Source organism: Taudactylus pleione, unplaced genomic scaffold, assembly GCF_031769625.1.
Source record: "Taudactylus pleione unplaced genomic scaffold, aTauple2 ptg000012l, whole genome shotgun sequence".
In the NCBI taxonomy this organism is placed as follows: Eukaryota; Metazoa; Chordata; class Amphibia; order Anura; family Myobatrachidae; genus Taudactylus; species Taudactylus pleione.
In genome coordinates, this window is record NW_028284415.1 from 271,235 (window position 1) to 287,689 (window position 16,455).

A 16,455-nucleotide genomic window follows, 5' to 3' on the forward strand; every position below is an offset into this window, starting at 1 on the left:
AAACTAGTTGGCTGGACAGATAATCTTTAGATGTGTGGCCAGCTTTAAGCTATCCACACAGCTAAAGATCATTTTTACAACCATCCAACTAGTTGGCTGGTTAGTTTGAAAATCTGGTAATGTATCGCAGAGAGATCTCTTTAACTACGGGAAAATACTGGCGTTAGCAAATTCATAATCGGCAAAACTTGAGAACCTTTTCACTGGTGAAGATAGGATTCTGGAATTTACCAAGCAGGGTTTCAAAACTCATGAGATGGGCAAAAAAAAATACACCTGCCTGTGATCTGAGTGTTTGGCAGAAACAGACAGATCGCTGTGATCCATGTATGTTTCTGCCTGTAAATATAGAAAATACACTTAATCAGAAAAAAAATTATAGGGTCCCCCTAAAGCTTAGCCAGCCCCAGGCTTGCCAGCCTGTCCTGATTTCTAAGATTACAGGGAACAAAATGTGTAGGTTTCCCATGTAATTTAGAAACCAACACCAGGCTGCAGGGACAGTCCAGATTTTAAATATAGGGGGGGAAATTGTGTAGGGTCCCCCCCTATATTTAAAATAAGGACAGTCTCTGCAGACTGGTGTTTGTTCCGCGTAATCTTAGAAACCAGGACAGGCTGGCAACTGGGGCTGGTTAAGCTTGGGGGGGGGGGGGGGGGCCTATGTAATTTTTTTTTTTCTATAAAAACACTTAACCCATTTCAACAAGTACAACACAAGCAGCTTACACATCTCACCGAGATGTGCAGGCTGCTTGCTTGGGACAGTTTTGCAGAGAGAAGACACTGCAATCTGGAATGAGTCATCTCCTGCAAAACCAGCTGCTCGGGGGAGAAGTCTCCTGCAAACCCTGCTACTTGGCAGAGAAATCTCGTTCTGCTTCATCGGCCATGTCACTCTCAGCTAAACTCCCTTCTTTGTAAATTAGAGTCTCAGGAGCTTCAAATCACCCGAGTTTAGGTGAAGCTAATTGAGTTTATAAAAATGCAAACACTCCCAGACTCTATTCTTAGTAAATTTACCCCTAAATGTTCACAATGCTCACATTTTGGAGAGACTAAAGTTGGCCACACACTAGACCAACTTACATCCAACTAGTTGATTGGTTGGAATGAAAATCTGGTAAGGAATGAAAGCAAATGACAATCAGCAATTTGCTCCCAAATGCTGGAAAATTGACTAAAAACTGTTTGTTAAATGTTTGAACAAAAAATTTGTTCAAACAGTTAACAGACGACCATTTTCATCAGATTTCTGTCATTTAGGAGCAAATTGCTGATCATTTACTCCCATACATTACCCGATTTTCATTCCAATCAACTAGTTGGCTGGTTGGATGAAAGTTGGTCTAGTGTGTGGCCAGCTTAAGAATCTGACACTGCGCATGAGCAGAGTCAGATTCTGGAGCAGGACAGAGGCAATAATTGGGACAGCTGTCTGCAGTGCTAAATTTGCCTATTGCAGGAGTTTTCACAGAAATATTCTGCTTTAGGCTGTTAGTACAAAGTGGGGATAGATAAAGTTATGCTGCAAGTGTAGTTTATAAAAAGTTAAGCTATGGGCCTATTTTTTTTAAACAGAAATTCTGTAGTACATTGAACATGAAATTTCAGTAAAAAAAAAAAAAGTGATGCTTTAGGTAGAAAATATTTTATTAGACGATTTATAATTGCAGGCTGTACAAATTAACCTTTAAAGATCCCAAATTACAATAGGGGGATCCATGCCCACCAGATCTAGGACTTTAAAACAAAGATTAATCTACAGCACCTCTTAAAGTAAAAAAATATCACATCCTCCAGGATAGTAAGATAATTCAGGCAAGGGAACAGATTGGCCTAATTTTATTTCAAGTCAATTATGGTGGCAGTTCCTATAATAGTCTGTATAGTCAAAACAAAGGGAGGCAAGGATGCCAAGCAAGTGGCCATTACAGGCATTTAATACAATTACAGTGGTAATTAGTGTAAGACTAAGAGGGGTCCTCTAGAAATACCATGACAAGACCAGTGTGAAGTAAAACTATTTACAGTTTACACAAAAAAACTTAAGATTCACAGTATGTACAGAACCAGACAGAAAGTGCCAAGTCACATAGAAAAATAGAACAAACATGAGGTGATAAAGTGCTTAGAAATCAAATGTGGTATGAGTGCCACTAGGCACATGGAAGGTGTAGTTCTCTGATGTGGAATCTGGAGCAAGAGACTCCTCCTCTTCCTACAAAAGAAGAAGACACATTAGCATGGCAGAATAGGACACTGCTTTGTCTAATTCAGATAAGAGATTGGTGTCCTGTGTCAGGTTTGGGGCCCAAGTGCCATTAGCTATAGCACACCTTGGGGTAAATTCATAGGGCTGCGTACAAAAATCCACAGGTCTGGTATGAGATCAGGCTGAGGGTTCAGCTGCTGTTACCAGCATTTCCATGACATTGCAATGACAACTCACCCCCTCATTCCCAATTCAATTGACCCTTGTGTCAAACTGCATCTGACTATATAACTAAACTCCAAGTCTGCAGAGACCGGCAACTAGCTCAATTTCTAGTCAGCAACACATTTTTCTGGATAACTGCAAATCCAGTTTACAAGGACTGAACACTTACCCCAGATTTCCTCAAACTCAGTCATCAGTACCCCAAACAGTACATGTTTTCCAGGTCACAAGTGAAATTAGTTCCACTTGTGGAACTTTTAAAATGTGTCAGTGAGTAATGAATACACTTGTGCACCTGCTAGGTGCCCTGGAAAACATGAACTGTGGGTTCCTGAGGACTGAGTTTAAGAACCACTGAATTATCCCAATGTTGCCCCTTTAAAAAGGTTCTGGTACTTCAGTCATTACATGGTGAATGGACCAAGAGTCCGATGTCCCAAATTATGAGTGAGGACTAAATATAAAATGCTGATAGAACCTTATCACTGCAGACAGATTATTTTTCATCACTAACCTCCAGTGAGAAGTATTTCTCAATAAGGGCACCAGAAGTTTTGTAGATCTGCTCATTCTCATGAGATTGCAGTGCCTCTATGCGGTCAAGTCCACCACACTCTTCCACCATCAGGCAGAGTTTCTCAGTTTCACCAAGTTTCTCGGCAGCCTGTGGCGTTATTGTACACGTTAGCATTTAGAGGCACACTGATAGGTAGTTACAAGCAAGATCACAGGATGTCCAGCAAGACCCATGTCAATTAAAGAATGACTTACTGTGAAGATATTTGTGAAGGCATCCAGGATAACCAGAACAGTCTTACTGTCCTTAGCAGAGAGCAGGTTACACAGAGGCTCAATTAATCCTGACTGAACAAGGTAAATTATCTGTTCAATTGTGCCACCACTGGTGTAGTTTGTGACTGCCCACACAGCTTCCTTCTGGGTCTTGTAGTCACCCTATAAATAGGAGGTGTAGATGAATAAAGTATCCTGGTAAACATTTAACTAATTTGAGTTAGTCCTATACATGATCTGCGGCCCACTGGCTATAAAGGACCTGCCCATGTGCTATGAGCCATTTACCTTGATTGAATTAATTTACGCAAGTCTAACATACAGCCACCATATTACTAAAGGTGATCCAGGTATCTATGACTTAGATATTTCAAATACTAATTAAAAAATCTAATAAAAGGTCATTATGCAAGTTCTGATTGTTAAACAATGCACAGAAGATGAGACTTGCTTCAAGATCTATAGGAGACTAGTGGAATTGTTTAGCAGCTGACTAATTTGTGTGCTAAGAGCCCTGTTACACCATCTGATCATACAAGGTACAATGAAACCCTCTGGATCTGAAGGGTATTGATATTAATGCACCCATGTTCTGTACTAGACTAACAGGCTGTGAAAGTTTAATTACTTTTAAGTGATTGACATCAGTATTGAGTCGCTGCAAAAGATTTAGTAGGCATGATACCAATCACATGACCTACCTTTCTCAGGATATCTATGAGGTAAGGCAGAAGCCCATGGTTCACCACCTCCTGGATTTGATCCTGGCGTCCAGCTGTTATATTAGAGAGTGTCCAAGCAGCTTCTTTTTGAATATTATTTTTCGGGTAGGTGAGGAGTTCAGCAAATACAGACAGAGCTCCAGCTTCAAGGACAGCCTGGGTCTGCTCATCTGTGCCAGTCACAATGTTTCCTACTGTTCTAAGGCAAGGGGTCTGCAGAGAAACAAGTCAAACAGGCCATGTAATACAACAGTAGGTATAGAGTGCTCAAATGCAATACTGACCTTCTGCGGTATCACGAAGCAAAGAATTATTTAAAACTCCACATTTCAGTTAACACTTGAATTTGCAGTACATTTTAGAAGGGCTCTGTGTAGTCATTCAGGCAAAATAGTTACCCAAGTAGAGTTTATGCTAAATATACTCCAGAACAGTTGAGATAAGGGCTCATGTCATGAATGCCCGACTAATTATTCAGCCTCTCATACAAACTCACTAAATATAAAGAATACCATTTTAGACTAGTTGGAACATAGAATATGTTGCAGAATTTGTTTTAGTTAGTTTCTTATATAGTACAGCATATTCTGTTGGCTTTACAATTGGAAACATTAATTGAATACTGGGTAGTAACAGAAACTATAAGAGGGCCCTGCTTGCAATCTTACGATCTAAAGACTAAACTCAAGCAACTATAAAACCCAGTTATAGGGTTTTTATTCAATTAAGACCCTCCCTGCGAGAAAATGTGGCTATGTCTCTAGTCATCTGTGCTCCATTCATTGGATCCACTACATCCTCAATGGGCTTGTTACTAGTACTGAACTTACCCCTTTGCCCATTTGAAACAAGGCATGTAATAAGGGTGGAGTGCACTTTTGGACAAATATAATTTATTTATCTTTCATGTAAGTTTCTCTTGACAGTTTTAGTTGAAGCATAATCATGACAGTCTCCAAACAGGGACAGTATTGCAATCAGTTATGGAAACTGATGTTGACCATTTTTCATTCTACCCCACTATGCCAAGTTAAGACAGCATGCATTCACTTAAGAGCAATAATTGTACCAAAGTACATTTTTCAATAATACCCACCACTATGGTCAGCTCTTTACACCCCAGCAGCTGTACAATCCTTGCAACTAGTCCAGTTTGCACAACCATGTCAATACGTTCATTGGGACCATCAGTCAGGTAAGAGACTGCCCAGCAGGTGTCAGCTAGAACCTCCCGGTCATCATGGTGAAGCAGCCTAACCAGTGTGGGCAGGATCTGTTGCACGGCTTCCTTTGGGGGGGCTGGGTTCTTGTTTCGGCAGAGGTTAGACAAGGTCCACGTGACATTACGCAGATAACCAGTCTGGAAGGACAAATGAATGTAAAAAAAAACAAAAACAAATATTTACTTGTTGAGATAGGTGGCAGAATTGAGGATTGCTCAGCCGTGCACCTTAGTTTACTTACAGGGAGTGAAGAAAGCTCAGGAACAGCAAGAAGAGCCAACAGAGGTTCCACAGCACCATGTTTAATAACCAGATCTCTATATGCAGATCCATCACCTAAGAAAAGGCTGGAGGTTAGCAGGGAACATTTCACATTCACTTATAAAAGACAACACTAGTCTTTGAACCATTATAGCCATTATGTAAAAAGTAATCCTGGGAAGACTTAAAGCCCAAATAAAATTGAGGTAGTTCAGTGAGCAAAGCTCTAGACCGTTTCCCCAAACAGTCCTGTTTTGAGCAAGGTGATGTACATTGCAAGTATTTTATCCACTTGTGCTCAAGCATAAATATCCTTAAAACCTGGACTGTGAGGTGCTTGAGAACAATTAATGACCATCTAGGTCTTGTATTAGGTCAGACTGTAAAGCTTTAGTTATAAATAAACTATGACATTATCTATGCCAGTGGTCAGGGGTAAATTACCCCACATGGGGTAAAAATGAAATTCCTGGGGTAATGGACGGACAGCCGGGCATGCATATGAATCATTCTATAATATAGAATGATTCATATGCATGCCCGGCTGTGCCACAGGGAGGCTCTAAACTGGACGCCCACTGAGAAGTTATTAACAGCGAGCGCCCAGCTCCTTCCCTGCAGCGCCATGTTAGCCAGAGGCTGGAGTTCTCTTCTGAACTCCAGCTTCCGGCTCTCTCCATGCACTGTGGGAGAGACGTCATGGCGTCTCTCCCATAGTTCCGAGGAGCAGCCGGGCGGACAGGATGGCGGCGGATGCAGGAGCTGGGATTAAGTGGGATTTTTTTTTGTACAAGCGGCACTACTATATGATTTCCTTCCTTTCAAATCAATGGGGCAACGTCGGCGTATCTAAATATATTTTGAGGTAAAAGGTAAAAAAAAAAAAAAAAAAAAAAAAGTTCCCTGACCCCTGCTCTGCTTTCATTTTCATTCTAAATCAGTTTATTACATTTAGCAGTTACCATGTGCACTAGTTTCAGGGACCAGTAAAGGAAATTAAGAGTTACCTGCAATATTTCCCAAGGCCCAAACAGCCTGCTCACTGATGTGAGGATGGGGAGAAGCCAGCAGGGATATGAAGGCAGGAACAGCACCCCCATCCACTACTGCACGGGTCTGATCAGAGTTACCAGATGCAATGTTTGTGAGAGCCCATGAGGCCTCAAATTGAATGGGACTGCAGTCTGCATGGCTCAAAAAACACACCAGTTTAGGAATCAGGCCAACTTGGATGATACGATCAATGGGAGGCTCCCGCTCTCTTGAAAGAAGCTTTCTGTGTGTACAAGGAGTATGAAGTTACAGCAAACCATGTGTAAAATTGCAATTCAGTTTAAACTTTCACAACTCTGGTTCTCTGAGGGGAGTTCTGCAACTGCATGTCACATTAATGCAAGCAAAGAACACTGATCAGAGGTAGTCACAGGTATCCCTCCCACCAGATTCCACCTTTCCAGTCTTTGAGAGCCCAATCAGAAAGCTCCCAAGATAGAATTGCAGAGCATAGCCAGAGTTGGTTATGTGACAGCATACAGTACTCAGCCAATTGCACCCATTGCTAGGCTAGCAATGGGGTGCTGTAAGCTGACCTCTTTCAATCACATGACTGCAACGCAGGTAATACTCTGCGGGATCTGATTGGTGCAGTCAGTGCAGAGTTGCATGTAGGAGCACCCATGAAATTGATCCTGGAGAGACCACTGCGAATGATTTGAAAGATTGAATGCTTCCCTTACTAAAAGCCATCTACCACAGGAATGTAGTCTTATACCCCTTTTATACCAACCAAAAAACCCAGGATTATTGCCGGGGTCGAGGCCCTGTGTGAACGGCTCCCAGAAAAATAACCCGGGACGATTTACCCGGCAATCTTACTCTGGTTGAGAGCAGGGTTGAAAACTGGTTGTTTCTGGGGGCAGTGTGAACAGGTGCTACCCGGATTATTTGACCCAGCTACATTCAGCTATTTGTTGATTGGAGCTTCTGGGGCGCTGGCAGATGATTTCATTTGTCAGTGCCCTGCAGAGAGATGCACACGCAGCCATCACTTGCCTGCCTAACCTCCTCCATACAGCCTGCCACAAAACACAGGCTGATACATAGCCTGCCAGTCAGAACTGCAGCCTGCACCACAGCCTGACCAGCAGCTACAAATGCAGGCTGATACACAGCCTGACCCACAGCCTGTTCCTACCCCTCCATTTTGTTGCCTTGTGACCTCATCTTTGTCAGCCCAAAAAAAAAAAAAAAAAGACTTTAATGACATCTATAGTCTATAGTGATTACCCAGGTTCAGTGTAAACAGGGCAAACCCAGGAATAACGGGTCGAGTGCAGTGTAAACTGGGTCTGAAGCAAGAGTTCGACCCAGGATTGACCAGTGTTCAAATTCCAGGGTCGGACCTGGGATTTTGGTGTAAAAGAGGTACAAGAGTTACAGCTGTATAGCTTACTCAGGAAGTCTTTAAATGGCTAGGCCAGTGTCCTGAACTCTGCTTTTACAGTATAGGTTTTCAGGCTACCCATGCTTGAGCCCAGATGGTTAAATTGAGGTGCCAATTAAGTCACATGTGCTCAAACATTGATATCCTTAAAACCTGGACTATCAAAGCGGAGTTTGGGAAGGACCGGACTAGGCAGTTAGCAGATTTGCATTAACTGGTAACAATTAGATCAATTGAGGTCTGAAAAGTGGCATAGTTTGCACATCTAACAGAATTGCTTTGCACTGTCAAATTGCTTATAGGATGCACTATAGATACATAGTTTACATGAACCAAGCATACTAGCCATCCATGTAACATTACCAAAATAAAGCCTTTGGAATTAATACAAGTTACTACACTATAATAAAACACCTGCTAGACGGGACAACTTGTCGATGGTGACAGAGCAAGATAATAGCAGACAACTGTCCTAAGAATAAAGGAGGAATTACGGAACGTGAACGACTCCTGACTAGCTGGGTCATTTTAGAATAACAGTACCTACATTCATATCAGTCTTAAGGCTTCATAATAACTGGCATTTCTTTAGGTCATGACCAAATGAGGATAAGCCCAGTTCCATGACATCTGATTTAGCTAGCAACCATCTGGTCCCCTTACCGTGCAGCTTGAGTGGCTTGCAGCTGTATCTCCAGGTTAGTACTAGCCACCCCACGTACGATCTCCTCCACACTCCACTGGGTTGAGGTCTGGAATTAAACAGCCAGTTAGAAACTACTATATTTATGCCAATTTACATGGCCAATCCTATAAATAAGTTAGGTATAGCTCTTCCTAACAAAGTGAATGAAACATTAAGCTTTAGACTTTGAAAGTCACCACTATCTGAAGCGCTCAACATTTACATGGATCCCTTCATTCCTGCAATGATCACTCCATTACCCTCAAATTACAGGTATCTGTATTAAAGTTTAAAATTATTCATTTCCAGACAAGCCATATGTCCAATATTAAGGGATCTTGTTTAAGCTGCCCCAAAGCGGCTTTGATAAATTAAACTAATCGGCACTAGACAAATTAAATGCAGAATTCTCATTTCCTTACACTGGAGTAACCCTTCAAACCCAAATTCAGAACCTGCTTTATTGCATTTGCTAACCCTATGTAAAACAAGTCCTTGAGTGGGTTATTGGCAGTATAGGTGTGACATGGTAGTTGGTCATACAGCATTTGCAATACAAGTTACATTTTATTTTGTATGCAAAAGCAATTTTATTATTACCTGTCCATTCTGGTTCTTTTCCTGTAAAGGAGACGTAGGCTCATCCGGGAAGGAACTGACATTTCTCCTCTTTAATAGCTGGTCATCCTTTTTAGCCTTCCGGAGCTCCACATTCACCTCCACCCTCCTCCTTCTCATCTCCTAGAGAGGCAATAAAAGTTAGGCTTTGCGTGGGAACACTGGTCATAACCCTCCACAGGATAGCTGCTTACACTACCCACCGTGGTATCCTTGCCCTTATTCTTGAAGCGGTTGAGCCGGGCAGAAGCATTCTCGTTGTTAGACATGTTACAGAATGAAATCAGAGAAAGCAGCAAACAGTATCTGCAGGAAGAGAATACCAGATGAGTACCTAGATAAAACATAGCTAAAGCTGGGTACACTGTGCCCACAGTTCTGCCAACAGTAGCCAACCAGGTAAGCTATACAGCTTAGCTATACCACTCAGCTGCTTGATATGTTCCCTTACATCATTTGAATTTGCCCACCCAGTTGAGCTGTCAAGTCAATGGCAGGTCTGACAACTAGTAACTAAGCCAATATCAACTTAATACTTCTGGAAGCCATACTTCTGCTGTATAATGCCTTATCCACCCATCCCTTACAGCTCTCTGGGTGGCTATAAAGCCAGCCCCCATCCTGTTTTGTGCTGCACAGGAATCAAATTTTAAAAATCTTCTAAAAGCTGTAGTAGAAAAGCATGGACACTCGAGGGGACCATCAATGGATAAAATGGAGGGCACCATCAATGGAATAAAACTATACAACGGCGTACCATCAATGGTTGTAGCCATCAAAGATTTGCACATGCACAGAAGGGACTTGGCCAGCACTGATGCAAGGGAACCATTGGGGACAATTCAGATGTTTAAATTAGCTGCACTAATTAATGGATGCCCAATGTAGCAATCCAAGTCATTGTTAGGGTGACCAAGCATGCTTGCTGCACATTTCTGCTTGTCAGCTCAGGAGGCTGAGAGCAGAAATGCCGAATAGAGCAACAATTGAATTTGTTGGGCACCCACTTGTAAGAGCCACTGGCAAAAACTTGAATCTTCACCCTCCATATAAGCAGGGCAAGTTTGGCAGCCACAGCAGGACTCAAGACTTGCAGGTTTCAAGGGTAGTCGTGCCTTAACCAGCACATGTGCATCGACGCTGCAGAACATGGGTGGGCCATTCATCCCAGCACTCACTGCTGAGGCAGGTCTGGACTGCTGAGCTCAGCCAGTGTCAAGACAATGAGATGGATCGGCTCACCCCAATTTGCAGCTCATGTGACATCACACAACACTGGCTGTCTGTTCAACATCTAAACTCAGAGCCAGGCTACAGTCTATAGTTCTATGCTGCAGTGCAAGAGTGAAAAATAAAACCATCAATTGCAGGAAACACTGGACCTCTGCTGTCACTGACAATACCATTTACCATCAATGGTTTCTAGCCATAAATGGTCAATGGCCATCCCTAAGGAACAGTGCAGCAGCCAGCGCACAGAGCTGTCACACCAGAACACCTAGCCTACAGTAGTACAGGTGAGGCCCAACTAGCCCCAAACCCTTATGTACTATAATGTTTGCAGATATCACAGCCATAAACACATCCCACTAACACAAACCTTGACCTGTTAGTAAAGCAGTAGGAACACATCATGAGTTACCATACACAGCAGCCCATTTATTAATGATTGCATTTGCTATGCAATCGAAGCATATTAGCACCCATAAACACATTACAGGATGCAATTTGCGCCAGAATGTAACAAGGGCTCCAAGAAGAGCCCATCTCAGCTGTGATTAGTGTGCTAGAGTAGTGTGACCACCTGCTGCGTCTCCTAAAGATTGGCAGGGTGTGCAGTCAGGTAGCCGGACTGGTGAAATGCAACTGCCAACTTCCCAAATGTGCAATCAGAACAGGGGACTAACGATAGGCGTTGAAATCCTAAAGCCTATTATCCATATGCCGGGAAGCCAACACGAACGAAGGTAAGCCTGGCATGGTAAGCCACGGGGGGGAGGGGGGAACTTAGGCTAAGTCACACCAATGGGAGGGTTAGGCACCCCAAGGGGAGTTTAGGGTGGGTGCGACCCCCCGAGGAGTTAGGTTTAGGCTGCAGGGAAGGGAGGGTTATCCTGTTGGGATCTTCTGTTGCCGGTCTTCCAGTGTCAGGATTTGAACCTGGATTTCATACCGTTCCCGCCAGGGGAGTGTTCCTATGGAGCAATTTTCTGGATAGTATTGCGTTGCCCATAGGGTACAGCAGTTAACACCATCTTGAGATGGCAGTCTGCAGGGACAAAGTCATTCCAGAACTTGGTAAATCTGACAACACTGCATCCCCTATAGAAACCTATGGGGGTTGCAATGCTGGCAGAAATAGAGGTACTGCTGCAATCCCTCTAATACATACACAGGTTCTCATACTCCACCCTCAGGACCCCAAACAGTGCATGTTTTCCAGGTCTCCTCAGAATCACAAGTGAAATAATTATTCCACTTGTGGATCTTTTCAAAGATGTCAGTGAGTAATGAATACACCTGTGCACCTGCTGGGTGACCAGAAAACATGACCTGTCCTGAGGGGTATGCAGTCTAAATGCCAAGCATCAGCATCCCAACCATCTAATCCCGGCAAGGGTCTAATGGACAGGCATCGAAACCCCAACGCCTGTCATTTTGCCTACACCGGGAGCCCAGCATCCCAATCAAAGGTAAGCCAAGCATAGACAGCTGCAGGTAGGGGGGGGAGGTTTAGGGGCTCCCAGGGGTACTTAGGCACCACCCCAGTAGGGTTAGGCTAGGGAAAGGGGGATTAGGCACCCCTAAAAGGAGATTTAAGTTAGTAAAAACTTACCTTAGCTGCTGTTGGGATCTTCACTGGTGTGGATCTTCCGGCGTCGGGTTTTGAACATGCATCCCTCCTGAGGACAGTTTGAGAACCACTGCTCTAATAGATCAGAGAATATTTAATATTTGCAGGTATAAGACGAAGACGGGTGTTTTCGGATAATACGCGGCATATATTAAATGAACCCCAGAGTAATAGTCTGTCAGTATCAGCTGCCGAAGGAGTACCAAGTTTCAGATCATATAGAGGCCGGGCGGCCAGTAACTAGCTATGGTAGTACTAGCCGGGCGTTGCCACCAGGGATCCCCAGGATCAGGACCCCGGTGTGTATATAGCGCCCACACTGACCCACGTCACTACCGCGCGCGAAACCCATGAGTAGCTCTCACCGGTAACAACTGTCACATGGGGCCCCTTGTCAGTTCTGCCGCTGCCCCGACCACACCCGCCCCTAACAGATGTCACAGACCAGGCAGCGGTAATGACGGGTCTACTGCCCGATGACCGCAAACCGGTGATACCCACAGAGAAGCGCCGGTACTAAAGCAGAGGCAGCCACGTGCTACCAGCCCTACGTAACTGCCAGCCCCATGGCAGGAAAGAGCTGCCTTCCACTAATAGCAGCTGGAGAACGTGACCAATCTGTCCAGCATTACTCCCAATCTCTACCCGCACCAACTACAAGACCCCGGGACTATTCCTCACCTCCTTCCTCCAATTCCGAGTCCTCCAGAATGCGGCATGCGCCTGGCAGCTGGGTTTAAATGTCCGGACGAGTTACGCTGTGATTGGCCAGTTCGAGAAATAGCAGAGTCCTCATTGGTTGATTTGAAAGAAGCCGGCTCCAGTCCCGCGAGATTACCGGCGTTATTTTACTTACTCTGTGGCCGGGCACTGGGTGTGGGTGGGGTGTAGCTGCTGGGCAATGGTGGTGGGGGGCAGTGCTGTGCTTACACCGTGTAACAGCTGGTTATATGCTGACGCTATCGCCTGGTTCATCATGTGACAGCCGGTAACCCGGATTGAGTGTATACACTTCACTCACTCCCTTGTATCTTCAGCACACACACATTACACGATATCCCTGTCAGCTCTGGACAGGAGATTTGCATCACTGTATTCCCGACTTGTAGTCTGACCAGTGACAACTATACAATGGCATTGTCAGTGTCTGATCGATATACAAGTAGATTGCCAGCTCCACGGCCAGATCTAATCGCACAGTATTGTCAGGTTCAGTCTTGTAACAGGGTCTGATCACTACGAATAAATGTTCAACTCCTTATGGCCAAGTCTGATCACTGTACAACTAGAATAATTGTAAAAGGTTATGTCTAGACTGTACAGGGCTGATGGCCCTGTGACGTCACACCCACGTGACTCGGCCTGAAAGGGGGAGGGGCGGGGATGGTAACGGGGGACCAAAACTACCCTCGCGGGCTCGCTACGCTCGCCACGCTTCGGGCACGTTGGCTCGCTGCGCTCGCCACAGATATTTATTCCCCCTCTATGCCCTAGTGGATGGTAACGCAGGAGCGGTCCAGCCTCCTGCAGCGGTCACGTGGTGTCTACGTCACAGAGGTCCTTTCTCCAACTTGGAAATAGCAGCGACCAATTGGGTTTAAGGATCTGGCTGCTATATACAGATTGTCAGCTCCTTATGGCTAAGGGGCCCTTTTATCAAGGATCGCTTTTGCGATGTGATCAAGGCATTAGTAACGCCCCTGATCGCATTGCAAAAAGCGATCTCTTCGGCCGGATGTATCATCCGGGACATGCAGAGACACGGGCTCTGAAAGGAGCCCGGCCCTGCGATGTTTCCGGAGAGCTGCCGGCTAGTGTAGGGGGTGGTGCGCATGCGCAGTCCCGAGGACTGCACGTGCACATCCACCATAGCCGGGGAGGGTCCAGCGGATCCCTCTGCCGGTTAATAGTGCGCGGTGTAACCCATAGTGTATCGCATTATGGATGTGATACATCCAGTTACTTCTCTTACTGCATGCATGCTGGCAATAATAACGCAGGTATGCACTACAAATGTGATTAAAATCGCAAAGGACAGCTCTTTAGAAAATGCTGGTTCTTGCGACTAAACACCCAGGTTGTCGCAAGAACCGGAATTCTCCAACTTAATGGTGCGTACACACGGTCAGATAAACTGTCAGATTTTAACGATAACGATCCTATCGTTAAAATCTGACAGTTTCTGGCCCCTGCCACGCGCGGCCACGTATGGTCGTTATCGACCAACTAACGTCTGTGCAAGCAGGCAGACCTGGTCGATATCGACCAGCAGGGCAGCCATCAGAAATTGTGGGGCCCGACTCTGACAAAATAGGCAGGGCCTCCCCCCTGCTATTAAATACACTGTGCACACAGTCTTTTTTTTAATTACCTCAGCCCACACCCGTTATTAAATACCGTATGTGCGCCCCGCCTTTTTTTATCACCTCAACCCCATTATTAAATACAGTATGTGCGCCCCGCCTTTTTTTTACCACCTCAGCCCCCCGTTATTAAATACAGTATGTGCGCCCCGCCTTTTTTTATCACCTCAACCCCCCCGTTATTAAATAGTCTCTGCGCCCAGCCTTTTTTTTTTTAAACACCACAACCCCCCCATTATTAAATCCAGTCTGTGCGCCCAGACTTTTTATTTTTATCACCTCACCTTATTTACGTTGAGAAGGATCCTGCTTCCTCCACGGTCCCCCAGCACTGCAGATGCGGCTGCTCCTCTTCATCCGCGGCTCCGATGTCGACCTCGCCTTCCAGCAGCGCGCCGTGACGTTGTGCGCGCTCACTCCAAAACAAGGAGTCTGACTGCCACCGTAAGCTGGTGGAGAAGCGGGCCCGAGCAGTCCCTGGCTGCCTCCTCCAGCACCCTCCTATGATGATGTTCCATCCAAGTCGGCGGGTGGTAACAGCAGCAGCCGGGCCCCCGTCTCTTCAAGGGGGTAGTTTGAGCTGCAGGCTCTGCAGTGGCGGTAGTAGGCCAGGCCCGGGACGGCAGTCCCCCCCTGATGGCGGCCCTGTCGACCAGGTTAGCCTGCTTACTATAGGGACCCACGTTATAGTCGTTAAGGGGTTACTGCATGTGTTGGATGAACATCCGACACATGCAGGATGATCAGACAACGATCGTCTGATCGTTGCCATCGTACCATGTGTACGCAGCATAACTTGTATTTGTCTGCCTAAACAGAACGCCGAATTGAATCGGCCTTAAGTGTTGTCATAACACTAAACATTTTGCACTTTATGAATCAGATTTTTTCATGCTATTGGATATGCTGGTTCTAATTTTTACATTGCATGCACCTGTATGTACCGTCAGGGCCGGCGCTAGGCTTTGCTGTGCCTAGGGCGGTCCTGTGTTGCCGCCCCTTCCACCTGAAGTTACATAGTAACGATAGCGCCAGGAGGGGGGGTGGGTGTTTCTAGCGCCCGCCGGATACAATGGCTCTCCGGGCGACGGCCCGGCATGCCGGGCCTAGAGCCGCTACTGTGTACCTTGCACTCTTATTTTATATTTCTATGTGTGCAGCCAGTCTCATGCCAGACTATCTATCTATCTTATCTAGATCAGTGGTGTCAAACTTGGGCCCTCCAGCTGCAGTGGAACTACACATCCCAGCATGCAGTGCCACAGTTTTGCTACTAGGGCATGCTAAAACTGTGGCAGGGCATGCTGGGATATTTAGTCCCACAAAAGCTGAAGGGCCCGAGTTTGACACCACTGATCTAGATAAAGACAAATATTTATTTCACAGTACTCTGCACTATGACAAGACATCAGACGTTAAAACACAAAACAGGATTAGTTTTATGACAGAGCATATAACATACACGATTTATACAGCAGGCTGTATAATAGGACAAGATAAGAATTGGGACATGTTGCACGTAAGAAGGAGGGAGCGGAAGATGAGCCGAGGCACAAGATGGAGGCGCCAGCAGTCTCCCGTGTCACTAGCCCTCACTGTGCTACTCCCCCCTACTTCCAGCCTCCTGCACCGAGGATTCTTGTTGCTGAGTGGCTGACAAGTTCCAGACAGGGGCGTGCCTTTCAATCTACACATCGGTTACATCAGACGTAAGAAACGTCTGTAAGGCTGGCAGACATGCGGTGACCCAGTGGCCTAATGGATAAGGCATCAGCCTCCGGAGCTGGGGATTGTGGGTTCGAGTCCCATCTGGGTCGTACCTAAATCACGTTTTGTATCGCAGACTAAATAAATGGAGTGGATTAATATGTACTTTCCATGCGAGTGTGAAGCGTTTGCTAGTTCACTGCAAAACCTGGTTAATCTGTGTTCGCTGCATGCTACCTTCGCTATCGTTTTCCCTTGCTCACATGTCAGTTACACCCCCAATTTATCGTCACAGTGCCCGCCCCCAACATATCGGCAAGACCGTTCACCGGACGGAGTCCTGCTGG

General features: G+C 45.4%; 1 protein-coding gene and 1 non-coding gene across 3 annotated transcripts; one reads left to right on the forward strand and one right to left on the reverse strand.

Moving 5' to 3' along the window:
• Positions 1-1,635: 1,635 nt before the first annotated feature.
• On the reverse strand, positions 1,636-12,822 carry KPNA2 (karyopherin subunit alpha 2). Of its 2 annotated transcripts, none has more exons than XM_088468521.1 (11): positions 12,720-12,822; positions 9,388-9,490; positions 9,167-9,307; positions 8,545-8,633; positions 6,446-6,714; positions 5,419-5,513; positions 5,051-5,314; positions 3,934-4,167; positions 3,212-3,394; positions 2,955-3,104; positions 1,636-2,221 (listed from the first exon to the last, which is right to left on the reverse strand). In XM_088468521.1, the coding sequence occupies exons 1-11, from the start codon at positions 12,755-12,757 to the stop codon at positions 2,132-2,134; spliced, it is 1,656 nt and encodes a 551-aa protein (XP_088324647.1). In that variant the 5' UTR covers positions 12,758-12,822; the 3' UTR covers positions 1,636-2,131. The 2 variants fall into 2 exon arrangements, with proteins under 2 accessions (XP_088324647.1, XP_088324648.1); XM_088468522.1 differs by lacking the exon at positions 12,720-12,822 and adding an exon at positions 12,021-12,118.
• A 3,323-nt stretch (positions 12,823-16,145) lies between these two features.
• Positions 16,146-16,218, forward strand: TRNAR-CCG (transfer RNA arginine (anticodon CCG)). Its single transcript has one exon. It is a non-coding gene; the product is annotated as a tRNA-Arg (tRNA).
• The last annotated feature ends 237 nt before the right edge of the window (positions 16,219-16,455 follow it).

Excerpts from the sequence above, each read along its gene's own strand:
- KPNA2 (XM_088468521.1), bottom strand. The coding sequence starts at position 12,757 with ATGCCGCATTCTGGAGGACTCGGAATTGGAGGAAGGAG. Across the intron at positions 5,315-5,418 it reads CTGAGCTTTCTTCACTCCCT|ACTGGTTATCTGCGTAATGT; the intron begins GTAAGTAAACTA and ends TTGTCCTTCCAG. Across the intron at positions 3,105-3,211 it reads CCTTCACAAATATCTTCACA|GCTGCCGAGAAACTTGGTGA; the intron begins GTAAGTCATTCT and ends ATAACGCCACAG.